The 20,321-nt window shown below is 38.1% G+C and overlaps 1 protein-coding gene across 3 annotated transcripts in view; it reads left to right on the top strand.

Annotated features, from left to right (window-relative positions):
* gabbr1b (gamma-aminobutyric acid (GABA) B receptor, 1b) overlaps positions 1 to 20,321 on the top strand; it is a 134,781-nt gene that overhangs the window by 21,579 nt on the left and 92,881 nt on the right. For all 3 annotated transcript variants that reach the window (XM_084423814.1, XM_084423816.1, XM_084423815.1), the window contains 2 exons: positions 16,234 to 16,317; positions 19,875 to 19,939. In XM_084423814.1, the coding sequence (XP_084279940.1) occupies positions 16,242 to 16,317; positions 19,875 to 19,939 (141 nt within the window). In that variant the 5' untranslated portion in view covers positions 16,234 to 16,241. The remainder of the gene's footprint in view (positions 1 to 16,233; positions 16,318 to 19,874; positions 19,940 to 20,321) is intronic.

Genomic DNA, 20,321 nt, shown 5'->3' on the forward strand with positions numbered 1-20,321 from the left:
ATGCAGAAGAGGTCACGTTGAACCACGTGAGATGATTGACAGCTGTACAGCAAATGATAGAGCTCTGAGGTCAAATCTGACGCAAATCAGGAAGAGGAGACACACATCTAGCTCCGTTCGCTGTTTGAGCTCTTCAGATCGCATAATTCAGTGGAAAATGAATAGGAATGTTATTCTGTATGACGAAATAGTTTACTAGCATGTGATAATTAATCATTATTTCTCCAAATATGCGCACCATTGGACACCATTGTATTTGAGCACAAATAAACCGGAGAAGACGAGAATGAATGTTGTGTGAGTGATGATTTCTATTCAAAATAACGAACGTTACAGATAAATTATTTTGCACTCCTGGCATAAATTAAGAAATTAATGTCACTGCAAACCAGTTTAATCATAAACAGTGGTCAAATATCGAAGCTGGAGTCTTAAACCTTTCTTATGATGCTGAGTTTGTCCAGATCAAGTAAGAGTGTGATGTTTTGACGAGTAATGAATTTTGAACAACAATAATCCGGGATCACCAGTGATCCCTGACGGGCAAGGGGATAATAAGTAGCCACGCTGTTCCCTCGGAGGGCGGGGGCAATAACAAAAGCCGTCTTATCCAGTATGGAAATACACACAGACAATGACACGCCCCTACTGCGTGCTAGAATCTCCGAAAAACAAGCCGATTTCAACCTCAAAATGTATGCTTTTAAATATACCAATACTGCTATCTCAAACATGGAGAGGCTTCTTCGTGATCTCAACTAACAGATTCTGCAAAAAAAGCGAAAATCACCAATTTAGAAAAAAACCCCGCTTCTTTCTCATTTTGCTCGAAAGTTGTGCTGCCGACTTGTGTCACTGGTTTCCGTGACGGGTCACAAATGTTAGTCGTTCATAAGGTTAAGCATCCTTTACTAATTTAGAGCAATGTACTGAATATGATAAAACATTGATGCTTGGAACGTAATCTGCATAATCAGCAAGAATCTTCGTACTGATTCAAGGTGTATTATGATGGCCTTTTTTGTTTTGGTGATCCTGTGGACATGCATAACCAAACTTGTTAAATTTAGTTAGTGTGAAAGTATTGCAGTGCTACGTAAGTAGTGTGAAAGTATCAGCATTGTTTTCTTGATTAAATTAAATTTCATTTTAATTTAATTTTTTTTTAAATATTTTATTTTAGCTTTCTTTCAATTAACAGACATAACAATAACAACTCTGGAACCAATGGCCTTTGGCATCATTGATGTCAAACCTATTACAACACATCCACATATTTGAATATGGCCTTTTTTATGACTTTATGATCCTTTTTTATTTATTGTTTTACATTTTATGGAGCTTGGCAGCTCTGGTCACTATTTTCTTTCATTCTATGTAAAGATCAGTGTGAACACTCTGAAAAATATCTCCTTTTGTGCTTCGTGGAAGAAAATAAAGTATTTTTTATGACATGAGAGTGAGTACATGATGACAGATTTTAGGGTGAAATATACCTGAAAAAACCTGATGAGACTAGCAACCCATGCTGGGGACCAGCATCTGATACCCAACATTCACTGGTGTTGTATTATGCTGGTCTTTTCAGCAGGCACATACAGTACGGCATGTCTCTGTTTAGTTAAATCTTATTTAGGTATTTTTAATGAGTATTTACCAGTGCATTTGTTTTTTTGTGATTATAGTGAAGTTGTGAGGTCATCATAGTCTATTTGCGCATGTGCTATAGATCCAGGTCCAAGATGGAGAGTCCAGGGCGGATGGAGACAGCAGCAAAGCTTCTCTCTCACCCCATAATTATTGACTGTGTTATGTGCTGTGGATTATTGGCTTCACGTTCTGCCAGCTTGAATTACATCCCTCAACGTCTGGTCACGTACTCCACCAGCCGAGCTTCCAAACTCAGACATCTCCTGTGATTTTGGAGGAATTAGAATTGACATCTTTGAACTTCCTTTTGAATCCTGCAGATTTAGGCGTATTAACAGAGGAGGAAGTTAGCTTACGCCGAGATGTGTCATGGTAGAATAAAGAGTTTACCTCACTTCGGACACCTTCCATTTGATTTTTACTAAATGAAAATGACTATGCATAGCAGAATTCCCTTGGAGAATGTGTGTCCTTTGTTAAGAGATGTGCACACACTTACTGTCTAATAGTCTGTGATCCTCCCACCCAGATTTACATCAGTCAGGTTGTCAGGTGTTCATCGCCCTTATCAGTTAGCAGACAGGTCGATGTCGAGGAGGTCAGTGATGGTTTTTCATCATCCAGTGTGCATTTCACAGGAAGTGACAGTAGAGTGTGCGGTAGCAACACTGGGGAGCAATTGTCGCAAACTACAGTAACTAATATCCTAATATCCTTTTCCAAAGGGGTCGTCCCCAAGAGGGGCACTTGATGGCCCCCTATTTATTTTATTGGAGACCTTTGGACTCTAGAAAGTATAATTGGTGCATTCTAAGGTAGTAATCATAATTACTATTGGTCATGGGTGAAAAAAATTGTTCTCCTCGCCCACAGCCGATTTTAAAGATTTCATTGGTCATGCCAATCACAGTGCTGATTGCCTATAATGCTATAACAAATGCTAACCTCTTACCCTAACCTTAATGTCGTTGTAGTGTGGGTAGCACATCCTGATAGATAGCATTATTGTTTGTCGTGATCAGATGCCTCCATGATATTTCTGAACTCTGAACTGAATCCATGAAGTCTGACCTTTTCTTGAAAGGTGACTGTGTGATTGAGTTGACCAATCAAATCAGCTGTGGGCCTTTATTAGCTAGGAGAAATTCATAATTTACATTGGTGCTTGTGACCCAAATGGGAGTGAGGTCTGGGGGGGTGAGTGTAACAGAAGCCAGCTGGTTAGAGCTGTGCATGTAAATCTCTCTCCCCTGACCTCAAGCAAATGAGGCTAGAGGCTCCAATCTTTAGCATCGTTGTTAGCCTCCCGCCTCCATGTCAGTTGATGCTGGTTCGAATCCGACTCAAAGCTGTGTGAGTAGGACCAATTACACTTACATTGATGAAAAGACCCGAACCATAACCTGTGGAAAAAACAAAAAAACAAAAACATACATCTTAAATCAGCCAAACCTGGTTTGCTGGTCTCCCAGCCGGGTCAGGCTAGTCTGTTGGCTGATTTCCGAGGGGTTATGGGCACTTTTCAGCTATTTTCTGCTATTATTTTTCAGGACCTGCAAACAACAACAAACCAGCCTTTTTCAGCAAGTTATGTAGAGATCAAAATATCATAGAGACCTAAAGGACCAGGTGCACTCTCTCATGGTTGAGCACATAAGCCTTTCAGAGTATACTCTACTCTACACTAGTAGACCTTTGTTTTCAAGCACTGAATTCACTCGCTGTATGCAGACTGTGTTTGTGAACGGTCACCGTGATTTTGCCAAGTAAGATCCGGTCCGAATATTTAGTCCTAACCCTATCCTTATGCCTAAACATAACACTACCCATAAGTCACCCCTAAAATCAAAAGGAAATGATAGGTGAATAAGAATGGTGTAGAAGCACCTAACCCTGGTTGTAAGCCTAAACTTGACATCCCTCATATCTGATTGGTTGATTGAAATGTTTTTCCAGGATCAACAAAGATGCTGATCTAGGAACATGTTGTAATTGGTTAAAAAAAAAAATTGTTCTCCGTTTAGGGAGATCAGTAGACTGTGCTGATGATGGAAATGATGTCACGCGGACTGTCGGCTAGCCAAAGTGGAACACGAACAAAGGAAATACAGTATACTCCGGGTTTAAGGTGGGCTCTTTTAACCCTTTCACACGTAAGTTTAAAATATTCTGGCTGTCCCCCTAGCGTGAGTTTTTCAAGGCGACAGTTATTTAGAACATGTCACTTTATGGTTTCCATGGTGACGCGTCATTGCTTGTCACGTGACACACCGCGGCAACAACAGAGCTGAATGAATGATGATCTGCTTTTATGTCATTTTTCCTTTTTTATTCAAAATATTCACAAATTTGTTAGATATGGCATGAACTATCTGATATTCCGATTGTCAAATATATGCAAGTGGAAGTGTTTTGTTGTTTAAACACCTTTATAAGGATCGCTTTAGTTGAGCTGTATGCGCGATGAGCGCCGCCATCTTAGTTTGTGCCGTAGACGCAGTTCAGAGAATCGGATCTGTTGGATTTACAATACGTGAATTCATCCACTTCTCCCGAAATATATAAAAGTGGCTGGTGAACTGGGAGAAGTTACTTACACAATGTGTATCTGATATGAATAAAACGTGTCTAATTATAATGGAAAGGATTATTATTGCCTCTTCCTTTGACATTAGTGTGTATTTTATAAACTGGTGTGATCGTATGCTCCAGGGACCAGCCTAGACTGATCACACCGGTGTGATTGTACGTGCGAAAGGGTTAACTTGGACCACTAAGCAACCACCAACCACCCAAAATGTTCAAGAAACCAGCTAGAACCCCTTAGTAACCACATAGCAATTTGTTAAAAACACTAAAAAACACATTAATCCAGCTGGTTAGAGCAAGTGCCTTGTGTTTGTCTCCTTATATCTAAAGTCATTCTGTGTTTGTATTAATATGCTTTGATTATGCTTGTTGGAATGTGTTTTTATATGTTTTATGGACTTGTGGATTTTGCCATCAACCTGCCAGGGACTACAGATGAAAAATAGCCTGTATGGCTAAATCTGGCACATTTACATGATGGACTTGAGTGCTCATGTTGGTTAATGTGCATTGCCCCTTTTAAAATAAATAAATTCAAAATTCAAATCCAATCATAACTGACCAATTAGAATGTCCATTGCAGAATGCAAACAATTACCTTTAGGAGTGCAGTACTATTCACTGGGGCGGTACTATTAAAGGCACATCTTTGCACATTATAAAAACGTTCATAGTACTGTTAGGTACTGCTATGCTCATTTTAGCAGTATATAAGGTACAAAGTTGTTCTTTTATGGGTGCTTCCCAAGTGACAAGCTATTGTACCCCCAAAAGGTTAAATTACACTGTGAACCCTGCTCATTTTAGGTCCTCATTCCATGCTAATTTACATGCTTATTCTATTTCTATGCTGGGTAATATTAGCTGCCCTGGTGCAAACTGCTAATCCACACATTCACGCTAGATTAGGTGCTGATAAGACACTGCGGTGAAACCATCGAGTTCACTCATCACCTCTGCAGTCAGATGGGTAAGAGGGTTCGTTTACAGAGGCTTGGTGAAGACAGCGTGTCACCGGGGGTTACAACATCAAGAAAGTCTGACAGCAGTCAAAGAGCAAACGGAAGGAGGGTATATGAATGGTTGCCTGGCAACAGAATTAGGCAGTTTTCAGCTTTGGTTTCCAGTCAAAAAGAGACGTGCTTTGCTTTCACTGTCCATACAGAGATTGTCACCTGTCATTTACCAAGTGAATGTGCATGAATGTGTGCGTGCCAGGGCTGTATCCAACATAAACACTGCAGGGGACGTTTTCACCTCAGTTTTCGGAGTAGTGGGCAATGGTATGTTTTTCATTGACTGATTCTTAAAATGGTACTTTTGAATGAACCCAATCTTGAATATTTTGGTGTTTCAATCAGGGTGGTGTAAATCTAAAATATGCAGAGATTATGGTGGCGATTTCAGCGCTGCGTATTGCAATCAGACTGCGTATAATGAGTAGCCTATATGGTGTGAGAAACCGTTTGAGTGAAATGTTGTTTTCATGAGACAAGCCAGTTAGAAAGATGGAGGGGAGAAAGATTGAGCATAATTGCTTTGTAGAGAGATAAAAGAAGACTGAATAGGGAGGAAAGAGAAAGACAGCAATGGTTTTGGAAGGATACAATAAAGAAAACAATTGTTGCCTGGAAAAAAGCAAGCCAGAGAGAGAGAACATGTTAGAGAGAGAAGGAGAGAGAAAGACAAGAGAGCTTGCTACCAAGAGGTCAGTTTTACGCCTCAGGTGGAGCCCTGTCTTCATGCCACTGTCAGATTGTGTGTATGTGTGTGTGCATTCACCCTGCACTGCAGCAAGAGCATTTCATTAGCTTAATTTTCACATAACAAAGCAGCAGTCACAATCTCCTCTTTACTATACCTAGCATCAGAGCCTTACTCTGACAATAGCGGTTCCAAAACCGCTAGACAACATTTTACAACACAACACAGCAAAATCTACCTAGACAACATTTTAAACAGTGGTGGATGAAGTATACAAATCAAGTGCTTGAGTAAAAGTTCAGATACCCTAATAAAATAATACTCCAGTAAAAGTATTATGTATTAAGTACTCATTTTCCATTTTACTTGAGTAAAAATAAAAAAGTACTTGATTATTTAATGTACTTAAGGTCTTAAAGGCAAAAAGTACTGATTAATTGGTTATTTATTTAGCAATATACTCCATCCTAGTGCTCAAAATGTGTGTGTGTGTGTGTGTGTGTGTGTGTGTGCGTGCGTGTGTGTGTGTGAGTGGGTGGGGGTAGGGGGGGCTATAACATAGAGTACTAGACACACAGATAGAGCTTAAATAGGTTAAAGCTTAGGGTACGTTTACACGACAACGATGTGCTAAAAACATAAAAGTTTTTTCTTTGTACAGATGACAACGTTAGCAAAACGATCCCTGTTCACACGGATCCGCGAAAACGACTAATTACGCTGTATTATGCATAATACGCTGTATTAAGTAGTTGACAATGTCACTTTGTAAAGAAAGACTACATACGCATTATTTTACTACAGTGCACTCGAGCAGAACGCACATGCCTATAGACACAAATTACATAATTTATAAAAAAAAAAAAAATCTGACTTTCACCCTAAGGATGTTAATCTTGATAATACTGTATTATTACTTTGTCTTCTGTGTAAATTTCATCTTCACAAAGCCAGAAACATTCACTGTAATCCCAATTTTGGAATGTTCTCCTCTGATATAAAGTCCTGTTTTACTTCCTTTAAGAAAATTTCAAAACCTTTGAACACAAACACTTCGAAACCATGTATCATCCTTGAGTCTGTTGTAAGAAACCTTTAATTTTTCATCATGGCAAAATATTGTGTTGATTTGTGTAATTCTTACACCCACTTGTGATGATGTCCGTATGTCCGCATTCAGCCATTTCATACAATGGGGCTTAAACAGCTCACCATTTTACAGCAGATTTAGTTCACACTGTCACTGACAGTCGACCTAAATTTGATTTTCATTTAAAAATGATAAATCCTAAAATTCGGCATTAGTAACTTACTTTTTTTTTTTTACTTGTGAACTCTGTGAATTGTTAAGTGGAGACCGGATCATTTGAATCAGTAAGTTGCTGACTCAAGAGCAGATCCAATCAGATCGGTCCAATTCACGAATGAATCGTTCAGTTCAGTTTGCCAACCGATTAAACAGATTAACTGAAAAAAAATCAGCTTGTTCACAAATTAAACGCCATCTCGGTCCGTGTACAATCCGTGTATCATTCGTTCAGTCGTTTTTTTATTTAATATTGAAAGTAGAAAAATGAGAAAACAGTTCCTTTTTCGATTTTCATTTTTTCCAAAAAAACGAAAAACAAGAATTCAGCTTGATTTTTCGTTTTTCGTTCTGAGGTAGAAAAATGTATAAACAGCTGGAATATTCGAATTTTACACGTGGGTGGGAATGAAACGCCCCTTTCCTTTGATTTGTCAGCCGAAGATCAAACTGTCCCGTCATCAGTTCTTCCTCAGTTCCGCACTGCAGAATAAAAGTCCTCGCGTTGTGATTCCTAACACGTTTTTTGCAACTACATTTCATCTTTTTTTCCCATCAAATAACCAGACTAACATGGCTCGACACAAGCCGTACTGGGAAAAACACTAGACAGGGCTTTCTTCTGTGTAGATATAAATTCACCTACGCTTTGCATCAGCTGGGTAGGCCTATGCCTAAATGACGGCTGTTAGCCTACATGGTCGCCCTCGCCCAGTATTTTTTTTTTTAAATAATAAATGAAGATATAAATCAATATAATTAGTTGTAAATGTAATATTTTTAACACTAATACAAAAAGAAAAGAATAATGCATTGACAATATAATATTTCTATATTAACGTAAACGCATGACATTCAGACTGACTATCTAACAACCGGAGAACAGAGAACAACAGAAATATTAAAATACACACTCTTCTGAGTTTTATGATGTAGGCCTTGTGTTTTATTAAAATTTATTAATTTATATCTCAAAGATGTGCGCTTGTACGCAGCCCACCGGGTCATGTTGAGAGGGAAACAAACGCATTTTATTATTAGCCTATTCAGAAATAGTGTAAAAGATCGGTAAATAAAATGCAACATTAACATTATAAACACTATTAATAACATATAGGCTATGTCTATGCGTATTTGACTTTCCCTTACTGTAGCCTATGTCAAATCCTTAAATGAATGGTAGGCCTATTCAGAAAACAACAAGAATGAAAAATAAGTAGCCACGTATAATAAAAATATAGTCTAATAGCTTATAAAAAAATAGCCTATTTTGTCCTTTATTATAAACAACATTTAGCCAATTTTAAACGCCAAGCCTAAACGAATTTATTTGAATCGAAACTGAAACTGTACCTACGTTGGTTTCGCGCATCTCTCATTCGGTCCAAAGTTTCCATATTTGCAATGTAACTTTTGGATGCTAACTAGTAATGTAAAGAAGGCTTTATACTTAAGTCGAGTCCCAATACACGTATAGGCTAAATCAGCATCTTCACAGCAAGGGAAATGAGTTTGGAATAACAGCAAGTAGCCTACTGTGCGGCACAGCCTTTATATTGTACAACAGACCAATTCAATTAAGCAGAATAACTTTTTATATGTTTGGTTGACTGTGTTTTATTTTAATAATGAACAGGCTGCGATGTTAGCCATGCCAGAAGTGAACTGATAATAGCCTAGAGATGCTGTGTGAGCGAGCGATGCGCCGGCGCCATCACTTGGATTTGTTGCTCAGCAGGGGAAATAATAATATTCTGTCGTTTAATACTCTGTCATTCGAAACAGTAACATTTATATTTTTATTTGTGTACATTCAAAATGACTACAAAATGTCATGCCTTTGGAAAATAAAGAAAACAACATGATGCGCTGCTTTAGTGCGTCTCAGTCTCCTTGAACATCTTTCTGGCGCACACCAAAAATGAACCAAAATAGAGTGAATAGCCTTCTGACGCACCTACTTTTCAAAGTCAACATTTAGATTATTTTAAGTAAAATGCATTATATAGTCACTTAAGAATAAAACACAGCGTGGTTCATGATAAAAATAAATAAACAAATAAATAAATGTGACTTTACAGTTTGGAAATAGGAAAATAGCAAACCCCTGGCACTTGAGAACTCCTGGTCTACACAGAAGAAAGCCCTGTCTAGTGTTTCCCAGGGTTGTGTCGAGCCATGTTAGTCTGGTTATTTGATGGAAAAAAAAAGATGAAATGTAGTTGCAATAAACGCGTTAAGAATCACAACGCGAGGACTCTTATTCTGCAGTGCAGAACTGAGGAAGAACTGATGACGGGACAGTTTGATCTTCGGCTGACAAATCAAAGGAAAGGGGCGTTTCATTCCCGCCTACGTGTAGAAATCAAATATTCCAGCTGTTGATACATTTTTCTACCTCAGAACGAAAAACGAAAAATCAAGCTGAATTCTTGTTTTTCGTTGTTTTGGAAAAAATGAACATCGAAAAAGGAACTGTTTTCTCATTTTTCTACTTTCAATATTAAATTAAAAAACGACTGAACGAATGATACACGGATTCATCTCGTCTTGGAGTGAGTGATGATTTCTTCAGTTCAAAATAACTAGGAATGATGTTTTATGAAATGCAGTGGAGTAAAAAGTATGAAATATACTTATTTAATTCAAAATGGCAAAGTTTTGATAAAAAAACAGTTAAATAAAATGTATGTACTTTTTATGATTATTACAGTATCACCTAGTTAGCTTAGCAACATGCTACTGTAAAACCAAAATCTTTTGGAATCAGCCGTGTCAAATATCTTATGTGCGGCCCAATTTGCGTACTTATGCTCTATTCTATTTTTTTTAGTATAAGCAGTGTGAATAGTGTGCTCACCCTGAAAATTTTACAAGAAAAAGTGCACTTTTAATACCCGGATGATGCACTTTATTAATAAAAAAAACTGGAATGTTGGGCACCTCATACACTCTACTGTCGCAGCTTTACTTACATAGACAATAGAGAAGGGCTATCAGACTCCACATGACAGTATAATCTTTATAACCTCATACACTTGATGGCTGAGTATAGTTCATAGTATAAGTGTATATGCATAGTATGTCTTTTGGGACACAACTCTTGTGTGCTTCATGTGAGGAGCACTATGTAGTGCTTGTGTTGCACAGTGTTTATTTAGCATTCTAAATCAGTCTCTTATGTGGCTACATTTCTATTATGATGATTCCTTCACAGGCACATTAACACAGGACACATCCTAGCATAAAAAAACAGCTTGATGGACCGTAACAGAATTGAACAGAAGGCACGTTTATAGCGGCATTAACTCCTTTACACCTTTGCTAATGGGTAGCCTGCTTGACATTAAATACTTTTGGAAATTTGTTGTCATGGCATTTTGCTAATTATTATATGTGCTGCTTTAATGAGCTCATATAATTTGAAAGACTTCAGGACCATAAAATAAAACTATGGGGGGGAAGTGTTGTGCAGAAGAAATTTCCATATACATTTGTTTAAATTGTAACCTAAAATATTGATGTTAATTACAAAAAGCTTATGGACATGCATGCAACTACCTTTAACACTCAATATTCTTGCACATTTGTAAGTAAGTCCTCAGGTTCATCTGAGAAGCCCTTTTAAAGTCGACATGAAATCAAAATTGACCCTATTTACTTTGTTAGCGCATATTACTGGTCTAATTAATCTGTGCAAGTTAATACACAGAAAAAAATTGTTTGCCGTAGTAATCTTTAATCAAAATCTGAAAAGTTACTTCCGGTCTGGAATGGCTTTCCTTTTCTGATGACGTCAGTTTGATGGCCTGGGTTGAAAACGCTTAACCACTCCCCTCAAACTGTTAGTTTGCTATGAGCAGAGATGGATAGGAGGAGCGCTAAAGTAAAACCCTGCCCTCTGTTCAATATTCCGTTTCACTTGGAAATACGTCACAACTTTAAAACTGACATTGATTTACTGCACTGCATATCATAAACTATTTTTAACATGGCATAGAATCATAAGAACAACACACTTGTGGTGTGAGACGTTCCGTAACGAACAAAGATGTTTGTCTAGTCCATATTTACCATAGACCAACAATTAGCGCAGACAGAACGCAAGAACATGTCCTGTGTGCACAGCCCCTTTGAAGACAGCTGCCAATGTAGGCAGTAGACAGCAAGGCAGCATGCTAGCTTCTGTCTATTTCTCCCTTTCGTTCTCTTTTTTCCTGTCAAGGCTGTACGGCAGTTCCATATGTTCATTGCATTCATGAAAATCTTTCTTCTTCAGCTAAAATTAATCCTAACCTGCCTTTCAAGCAAAGACCGCCTTTACAGCACACTGCTCTCCCACGGCAGAAAACCTTGTCTGCTTTTATAGTGTGGGATGAAATGTGTTATGGCTCATATACTCGTTCATACTCCTTTGAGAACAGTTAGAAGCCGTGAATAATCTCTAGAAATTGCTTCCATTGTGATTACAGCGCAGGAAGTGTAAATCATTCTGGTGGAGTTGAGACTTCCTGCTTTGCTACCTGTATTTTAAATTAGCATATCATTTGGGTGAAATTAATTTATGTAGATTAGTCCTGGTTGATTGTTGGCTGTCTAATCAGATTGTGTGTGAGTGAATGTGAGCGTGTGTGTGCATTGGCCCCAGTTCCACGTACGAAGCTGGTGGTTTACGTGCTCTATGTCCCAGATTTGTCTCTCTGTGGTTTTTCAGCTCTTTGAAGCATATTTTTCTTTTGCTTCCCTGCAATTCCACACTCATTATAGGGACTGATGAACATGCCCTGCTATTACAGTATACATCTTCCTTTCAATGTTCCCATTTACTTCGATGTTGTCAACAAGGTTCAAAATAAGCACTCGCCAAGCTCCAAATGCAAGTAGAAATTGGCTTTAGTGATTGGCTTTACTCGCCATTTGGGCAGTAACGTTGTTAGGAGCTGCAACATAATACATGGTTTAAAAGGGCTACATGAAATAAATTTCATCTATTAATCTTTTTTATTTTTATTGCCAATGTGTAAACAGCTTGTGATGAAAACTTAAAAAAAAACAAGACCTCCCTAGGCTGTCTATGAAAGCATGTACAGTGATTTTAATGTGAAGGACGTTTTTGCTGGGAAAATCTAAATGATGTGATGTTTACCCGTGCTCCCGAGAGCCTTCCATTCTATTCCAGATGGAGTCCACTAATGTCAACAAATGCACAGCACAACACAGACTCCAACACACACACAAAAAAAAAACTTTTGCTACAATTACTTTAATACTTTCATTTACATTACTTTTGGTAACATTAACATAAACAAAGTTAATCTGTAATGATTAGGTCTACTACAATGACACATTAATGAATGCTTATACAATGTTTAGGATAACGAAAGAGCCATTCTGTACTGTAATGTCAATGTGTGATACAAAGAAAAGGGATTAATTCAAACTATAGTCCCACATAGCCAGATCTATACTGTATGGTCTAGTCTCAAATATACTTTATAATCATAACAATGTAATTTTAATTACCGTATTTTCCGGACTATAAGTCGCTCCGGAGTATAAGTCGCATCAGTCAAAAAATGCGTCATGAAGAGGAAAAAAACATATATAAGTCGCACTGGACTATAAGTCGCATTTATTTAGAAATTTATTTCACAAAATCCAAGACCAAGAACAGACATTTAATATGGAAAGGCAAGCTATTCAACTACACAGTAGCACACAGGACAACAGGCTGAGTAGGTGTCCGGTATGTTAAAGGGATACTTCACTTTAAAATGAAAATTCTGTCATCATTTACTCACCCTCAAGTTGTTTCAAACCTGTATGAATTTCTTTCTTCTGCTGCACAGAAAGACAGATATTTTGAAGAATGTCAGTAACCAAACAGTTAACTGGAGCCATTGACTTCCATAGTAAATTTTTTTTCCTACTATGGAAGTCAATGGCTCCAGTTAACTGTTTGGTTACTGACATTCTTCAAAATATCTTCCTTTGTGTTCATCAGAAGAAAGAAATTCATACAGGTTTGAAACAACTTGAAGGTGAGTAAATGATGACAGAATTTTCATTTTAAAGTGAAGTATCCCTTTAACGCAACACATTAACAGTTATTCAGCTACACAATAGCATAAAGAACATATACCTGGGAGGCTGAATAGTCTAAATTAACATAAGCCAGCGAGTCCAACAAGCAACTTACCAGTAAACAAGTTCACCGAGCACCCGCGATCTCATTCCACATCACTGAATCCATTGAATTTTCTTCATCCTTGGTGTCGCTTCTGAACAGCTCCGCCATAGAGCGCCCTCTCGCGGCTGTAGACGGTAATGTTTTCATTTCAGTCTGAATTAATTTTGATATATAAGTCGCACCTGACTATAAGTCGCAGGACCAGCCAAACTATGAAAAAAAGTGCGACTTATAGTCCGGAAAATACGGTACCTCATCTTTCAACATGATGCCAGTTAATTGCAGAGCTGGTGCAAACACATCGCTATGGTCAGATGCTTTCATAACTGCTGCTATTTTTGTTGTGTATTTATTTTATTATTGAGAGGAAAGTGAGCGCATATTTACATAGCCTATTCATCTAAAAGTCGCTTTCATCAGCATGGATGGCATCACGATATTCGTTAATAGTATATTGCAGCAAATAACTTTTTTTTACTTCTAAGCAAATAACGAAAAGGAACTTTGTTGTGATTATTTCATGGCCTTGAATGACGTTCAGTCTCTTGTACATTACGTCACTGATTTGGCTCAGGCTCGCTCGCCTCACTATGGAATGTGTGCATGAGTGCGAGCACAAGCAATAAGTTGCTTGCTGCAGTTCACTTAACGGCCACTGGTGTCGCTAATAACAATGGTTTCTGAATTCTACATATAGCCCCTTTAAGTCAAATTGTAAGATTAATGCACAGTTGGATACTTCTCGATGGAAGTGATTTAAAGACACTCTTAAATTGAGACACTCATTGTTTTGTTCCTGAATGAATCAGTGTTTTTAATCGATTAAGTTAAAGATTCATTGACTCACTAATAAAAACAGTCAAACACAGATGTTCCTACATCAGTGTTGTTGAATGAATTGGTTGAGTCAATTATTTAATCACTCACTCATGAAGACAGTCACTTCTTTCGTACCTTGAATGAATTGGCCGAGTCAATGATTCTATGGGCCCTATTTTAACGATCTGAAATGCAAGTATCAAGCGCGAAACGCAAGTAACTTTGTGGGCGGGTCTTGGGCGCTGTTGCTATTATACCGGCGGGATAAATGACTCTTGCGCCCGACGCAAATCTAAAATGGGTTGGTCTGAAGTAGCTTCATTATTCATAGGTGTGGTTTGGGCGTAACGTGAAATAAACCAATCAGAGCGACATCTCACATTCCCTTTAAGAGCAGGCGCCCTTGTTCCATGGCGGATTGCTATTATAACGGTGGATTTGCCAGGTGCACGCCAGGATCGGTTCACACCCGAGGAGACCGACGTTCTCGACAGGGCCATAAAACACAGAGAAGTGACATTGTATGGGGATGAGAGAAACCCACCCAAATTAGCTTCGGTTAAACAGGTGTATACAATTTTTGTAAGCTAGATTTTCACATCTTCATGGACACAACAATGATTTCCCTTGTGTGTTAATATTTTTCCTTGTAATAATGTATGGTTTTCTAAAAATGAGAACTGCTGCGTCTGTGTGTAGATGAGATAAGCAAAGTGTATCCGCGTTGTGCACACGCTACATTGATTATGGCCAAGCATATGCCCTTAAAATAGCATATGATTAACATGCGCAACGCGGAATTGGCGGTCAGTGGCAGAATTGTTTTCTAAACCTGCAAAATAGCACCAGGGAACGTTTGCGCTGGAACACGCCTCCTCTTTGCGCTGAACCGCCCCCGGGAGCGCAAGTTCATTCCCTAATTTACCGACGTGCGTCTGTGGAGGGAAAAGTCCGCTGTGTGTGGGTGCAAAATAGCAATGATACATGCGTCGGTGTACAAAGTCAATTGCGCTGGGTGCAAGATAGGGCCCAATGTCCCATTCTTAAAAACAGCACCTTGTTTCATTCCTGAAAGAATCAGTGTTGTGGAAGGAATCAGTTGAGTCATTCATTCAATAACTTGTGCATAAAGACGGTCACTTGTTTCATTTCTCAATGAATTAGTGTTGTTGAATTAATTGGTTGAGGCAATAAATCAGTGATTCACTTATAAAAACAGTCACTTGTCATCATCTCTTGCCATAAGTGCAGAAAAAGTCACTGAAAAATCCCCTCACTAATGTACAGTGCTGTTATCATTGTTACTATGTTATCATTTTAGGAATGCTGCTCAGCCAGTCAAATTCAAGACTTAAGTGTCTACTGCATATAAATGTCAATTGCTATGCATATGCTGCTACTAACAAAATGGGACCCTTGATGTCAAAAACAACACCAATAAATACACAATAGCCATTGACTGAAACAACAGCTATCATTCATCTTGTCCACCCCCATGTACACCAACAGTGGCGCTTGTTGGCGCGTCTGAGTCAGAAAGCAGCTAGGCGGAAAGGGAATATTGATGGGGGATGGCTGGGCAGTTATTGCACCTTGATGCAGATATTAAGCAGATCTGTAGGCTGAGTAAGGGAAGGCACCCTGCCGCGAGTGACTCATTTGGTTGGTCGTGGTAGACTAACTGTGAATCTAGAAGAGGAGATCAGCTGTTCAGATCCGTCTGTCCGCAATTGCCGTTTCTTCGCTACCCTTCTGCTTCTCTCCTCGCCCCATGCCTCCTCCTCTCAACCTCCACCACTTTCCTGTCTCTTCCCTACTCTACTGTACTTCCTCCTTTCCTCTCGTCCTTTAGGGGCCTCTCTCACACTCATCTCACACCCTTAGACAATCACTCTCCATCACTCTCTAAGGGTTTTCACACTCACCCGTTCCTCTTCTGATAATGCATCGACTCTCTCTTTCTCTTGTTCTGCAGGTGGAAGAATGGCCCTCGCGTTTGTTCTTTCGTTTCTCCTCGGGTCTTTCTCGCTCACCATAGCCTCACGTAATACGACCACAGGTAATGGAGATGTGTTTGCTCTTGTTTTTTTTCTTACATAGGAATTTGTGTAACTTTTCAATTTCCTGTATTTCCTGGTTTCAGTTGTAATTTGTGTTTTTTAAACTTTATTTATAAGGATGGGAACTGTAATTCAGTACAAATTATATATTAAAGAAAAAAACTAAACAATACTATTTGTGTTTAAAGGTGCACTCAGTAATATGGTGTTTGTTTTGTACTGGCCGATATGGTTGTCTTGGACTTATACTGACACCTAGTGGCGTGGATGTATCACATAAAATAAAAGTTTTTCTTTCATTCACAAACTGCAAAGTTCAGAACTCAGCCAAAACATAATTTCACTATTGATTCACAATAGATTCAGCACTCAGTATGACTTCTAATTTCATACATTTCAGAGCAGTGTTTCCAGTATTTTTATTGAATGAAACCGGTTATTTTAGTTTTATTTATATACTAGTATTTATTTATATTTTAAATTGGAATTAGATTTGACTAATTTTGTTTGCTTTGTCATTTTTATTAGTTTTTTTTTCCTATTTTTGCTTCAAATTATTATTATTATTATTTTTACATCAGTTACTTTTAGTTTTAATTTTAGTACTTCAACTTATTTGATTTAATTTACTTGCCAAGGCAACAAATTTTTTTAATTTATAATTTTTTATATATTTTTTAAAATATTAATTTAAATAATCAAATATCTACATTTTTATTTTTGTCAGCTTTATTTCAATTACAAAGAAATGATTCTTTTGAATAAGAAAAAGGTCTTGGCCCCCAACTTTAATTGTGTGTGTGTGTGTGTGGTCCAGGAATTGTTGTGGGGAAAAGGATAGGGAAACATTTTTTAAGTTGTGGGGACATCATTTTGGTTCCCATGAAGAAAACCGCTTATAAATCATAATAAATTATATATGTTGTTTTTTTTATTATGTAAAAACAACGTCTTCTGTACGGTTTAGGTGTAGGGTTATGGTAGAATGTAAAGTTTGTACAGCACAAAAACCCAACATGTGTGAATGTGTGAGGTAGAGAGCATTTCAAGGGATTTGTGTGTCAGTTTTTGTGTGCATCTATTTGTTTAATTGTTTCTGTTTGCTATGTAGTGTGTTGATATTCCGGGTGTGTAAAATGGTCTTATTCACTGGTCACATCAGTCAGCATCTAGAATTTAATTTTTTCTCACGTCTTCTCCATCCAGCTCTAATTGCTTCCTTCCTATCTCAGATATTACAAGCTTAGCTAGTCTTTTGCCCTAGCTGAAGGACTAATGAAACACAATATCAACACTATTAGATGTCTGACAGCTATAATAAGTACATAAATCCTCACGTATATAATCCCCCCCCCATGCATAATTGTCCTGTTCTATGGCCTGTTGAACAGAAACAAGAGCCTGTGGAATATCTCTTGTCACAGTGTATTGCCTGTCAGATGAGCTTTGACTGCCATTTATAATAGCCTTTAATAAAAGCCATTGCCAATGTATTGTGTCTAAACAAGACACAATGTCATTTGTCATGACACATGTTGGCAAACATAAGCCCCTTTCACACAGAGATTCCGGAAAATACACGGATAAAGTGACCCGGGATTTGACCCGGGTTTGTTCGATTTTGGTTCATTCACACTGCCAGTGATTTTCCGCAATCAGAGAGTTCACACACAACCCGTAAAAATCCCGTAAAGACACGTGAAATCGATGTGACTTGTAATGTCTCAGCAGCGTCTTAAGTTTGCTTAAACCACGCTTGTGCATTTTTTACTCTGATTAGATCATAAACTTGCGCATTACGTAGCCTACCGTTTCACAGCTGGCGAACGATCCCGCGCTTCAGCGTCATCACTACGACACGGCATTATTACGGCTTTTGTTCACACAGCGCGCGTTCCGGGACTGAACACGGCAATGTTACTAGATCCCCAACCCGGCATCAATCCCGGGTCGTGCTTGCGTTCACACAGAAGGTTCTCTGGCAATTTGCCGGCAATTTCCCGGGTTCAAAGCGCTGTGTGAAAGGGGCTATAAAAACATGGAAGCCAACAGTTGAACCTTTTTTGATGTTAACCATTTTTTGACCAGATTAATATTAGCGATGGAGACTTGTTAACATCGAGTAATTTTTTAATAAACCACTCTGTCTACAGATGTACTTTGTAGGCTAGCCTACCTTAAAGGAATAATTCAATTAAAAATGAAAATTCTGTCATCATTTACTCACCCTCAAGTTGTTTCAGTTTCTTCTGCTGAATACAAAGGAAAGGACAAGTTGACTTTCATAGTAGGAAAAAAATATATAAATTTTATATTTTATATTATATTATAATATACTATACATTTTGTAATATGAAACCTGACACCGCCCACTAGGGGAGGAGCCTACTAAAAGAATTTACAGTACCGTTTCCATGGTAACGCAATTTCCAATTTCAAAATGGTTTTCACAGGATGAATTTTGAGTTCGTAAGCTTTCAAATGGTAGCTACCTAATTTATCATGATTACTAAAAATATGTTATACGAAAAAAAGGCAATAAATAAATAGAGCGCCAAGCTTCCTTCTAGTGGGACGGTGACAGTTAAGGGGTTAAACCACACTGCTAAAAAATGAAAGCTAACAAAGTGGCGTTATTGATGACTAGTCGACCATCCTGACCCGTTCCATATACAGAATGATATTAAGCATTCACTGAACGCCGTATTCATCTGCAGTGTGTACGTGGTCTTGAATACAGTGTGCAGTCACACAAAATGCCAGAATACATGTTGTGCAGAGTAGACTTGGCATTTTAAACAACTCTACAGTCTATTCAAAGCTGTAAACAGCGAGCCAATGGGAAGCATTTGATTTTGATAATGCTGCTCATGTTTTTGTCCCTAAAAATACCCTTACACACAAAATGACTAATACACACAGGCACGTGTGAACACACTAGTGCACACAGTCATTGCTGGTCTGTCTTGCCCCTGGGCACTGGGTTTTGTGATGACTGTAATTAGCTGCTGACACTATAGGTGAACCAGGCTGTAATGACAGGCTACAGCTACAGCTACAGCGCTCTTTAATTCTGACAGCAGAGCCTTGAGGCCAGGGGACACGCAGACATTTACGCAGAGACATGAATGACTCAAATATAATGGAAAATTTTGTGTTGAGGAGTACTAGTACTATATATGCCTATAGTCAGTAATTACAATAGGCTCTGCTAGTGAAACCATTGTAAAGTTGGTTTTACATTTTTGTGGGAGTTTCTTGTCAAGTGGAAGATTATGTATATATATAGGCCTATAGCATCCTATTTAATAATAGTGGCAAGAATGGCAAATTCGAACAAACGACTCAGGCCGTCACAGGAGCTTCCATCATGGCTGTCGCCGTTGCTTCTGCTAGCTCTAAGCTACCTTAGATGTTCAGAAAGGAGAGACTGCCATCTTATGGACAAAATGAGCATTGCAGATTGTGATAAATGTAAATGTAATAAGTAGGATTTCACAGACATCCTTCAGAAAACATGATTATCTTTGATTATCTACATATTTTTTTCCATCAGGTTGTGATATCATTCGCCCGCCAAGAGATGGAGGGATCAGATACAGGGGCCTGACCCAGGAACAGGTGTGAAGTGTTTAATTTATTATGTGCATCTGTGTGAGTTTGGAGGAGAGATGGACAAGTTTATGCTACTGTTGAAAATTTTGGGGTCGGTAATATTATTTTAATATTTAAAAAAATAAGTATTTTATGCTGACCATGGGGCATTTGTTTGATCAAAAATACAGTACAGTATATTATATTAATACAGTAGTATTACAGTGAAATATTGTGAAATATTTTTACAACTTAAAAAATTTGTTTTCTATTTTAATATATTTTAAAATGCACATTTTTCCTGTGATGCAAAGCTGAATTTTCAGCATCATTACTCCAGTCTACAGTGTCAAATTATCCTTTAAAAATCATTCTAATATGCTGATTTGCTGCTCAAGAAACATTTCTT

The sequence above is a fragment of the Rutilus rutilus genome (genome assembly GCF_951802725.1).
Source record: "Rutilus rutilus genome assembly, chromosome: 11".
NCBI classification, from domain to species: Eukaryota; Metazoa; Chordata; class Actinopteri; order Cypriniformes; family Leuciscidae; genus Rutilus; species Rutilus rutilus.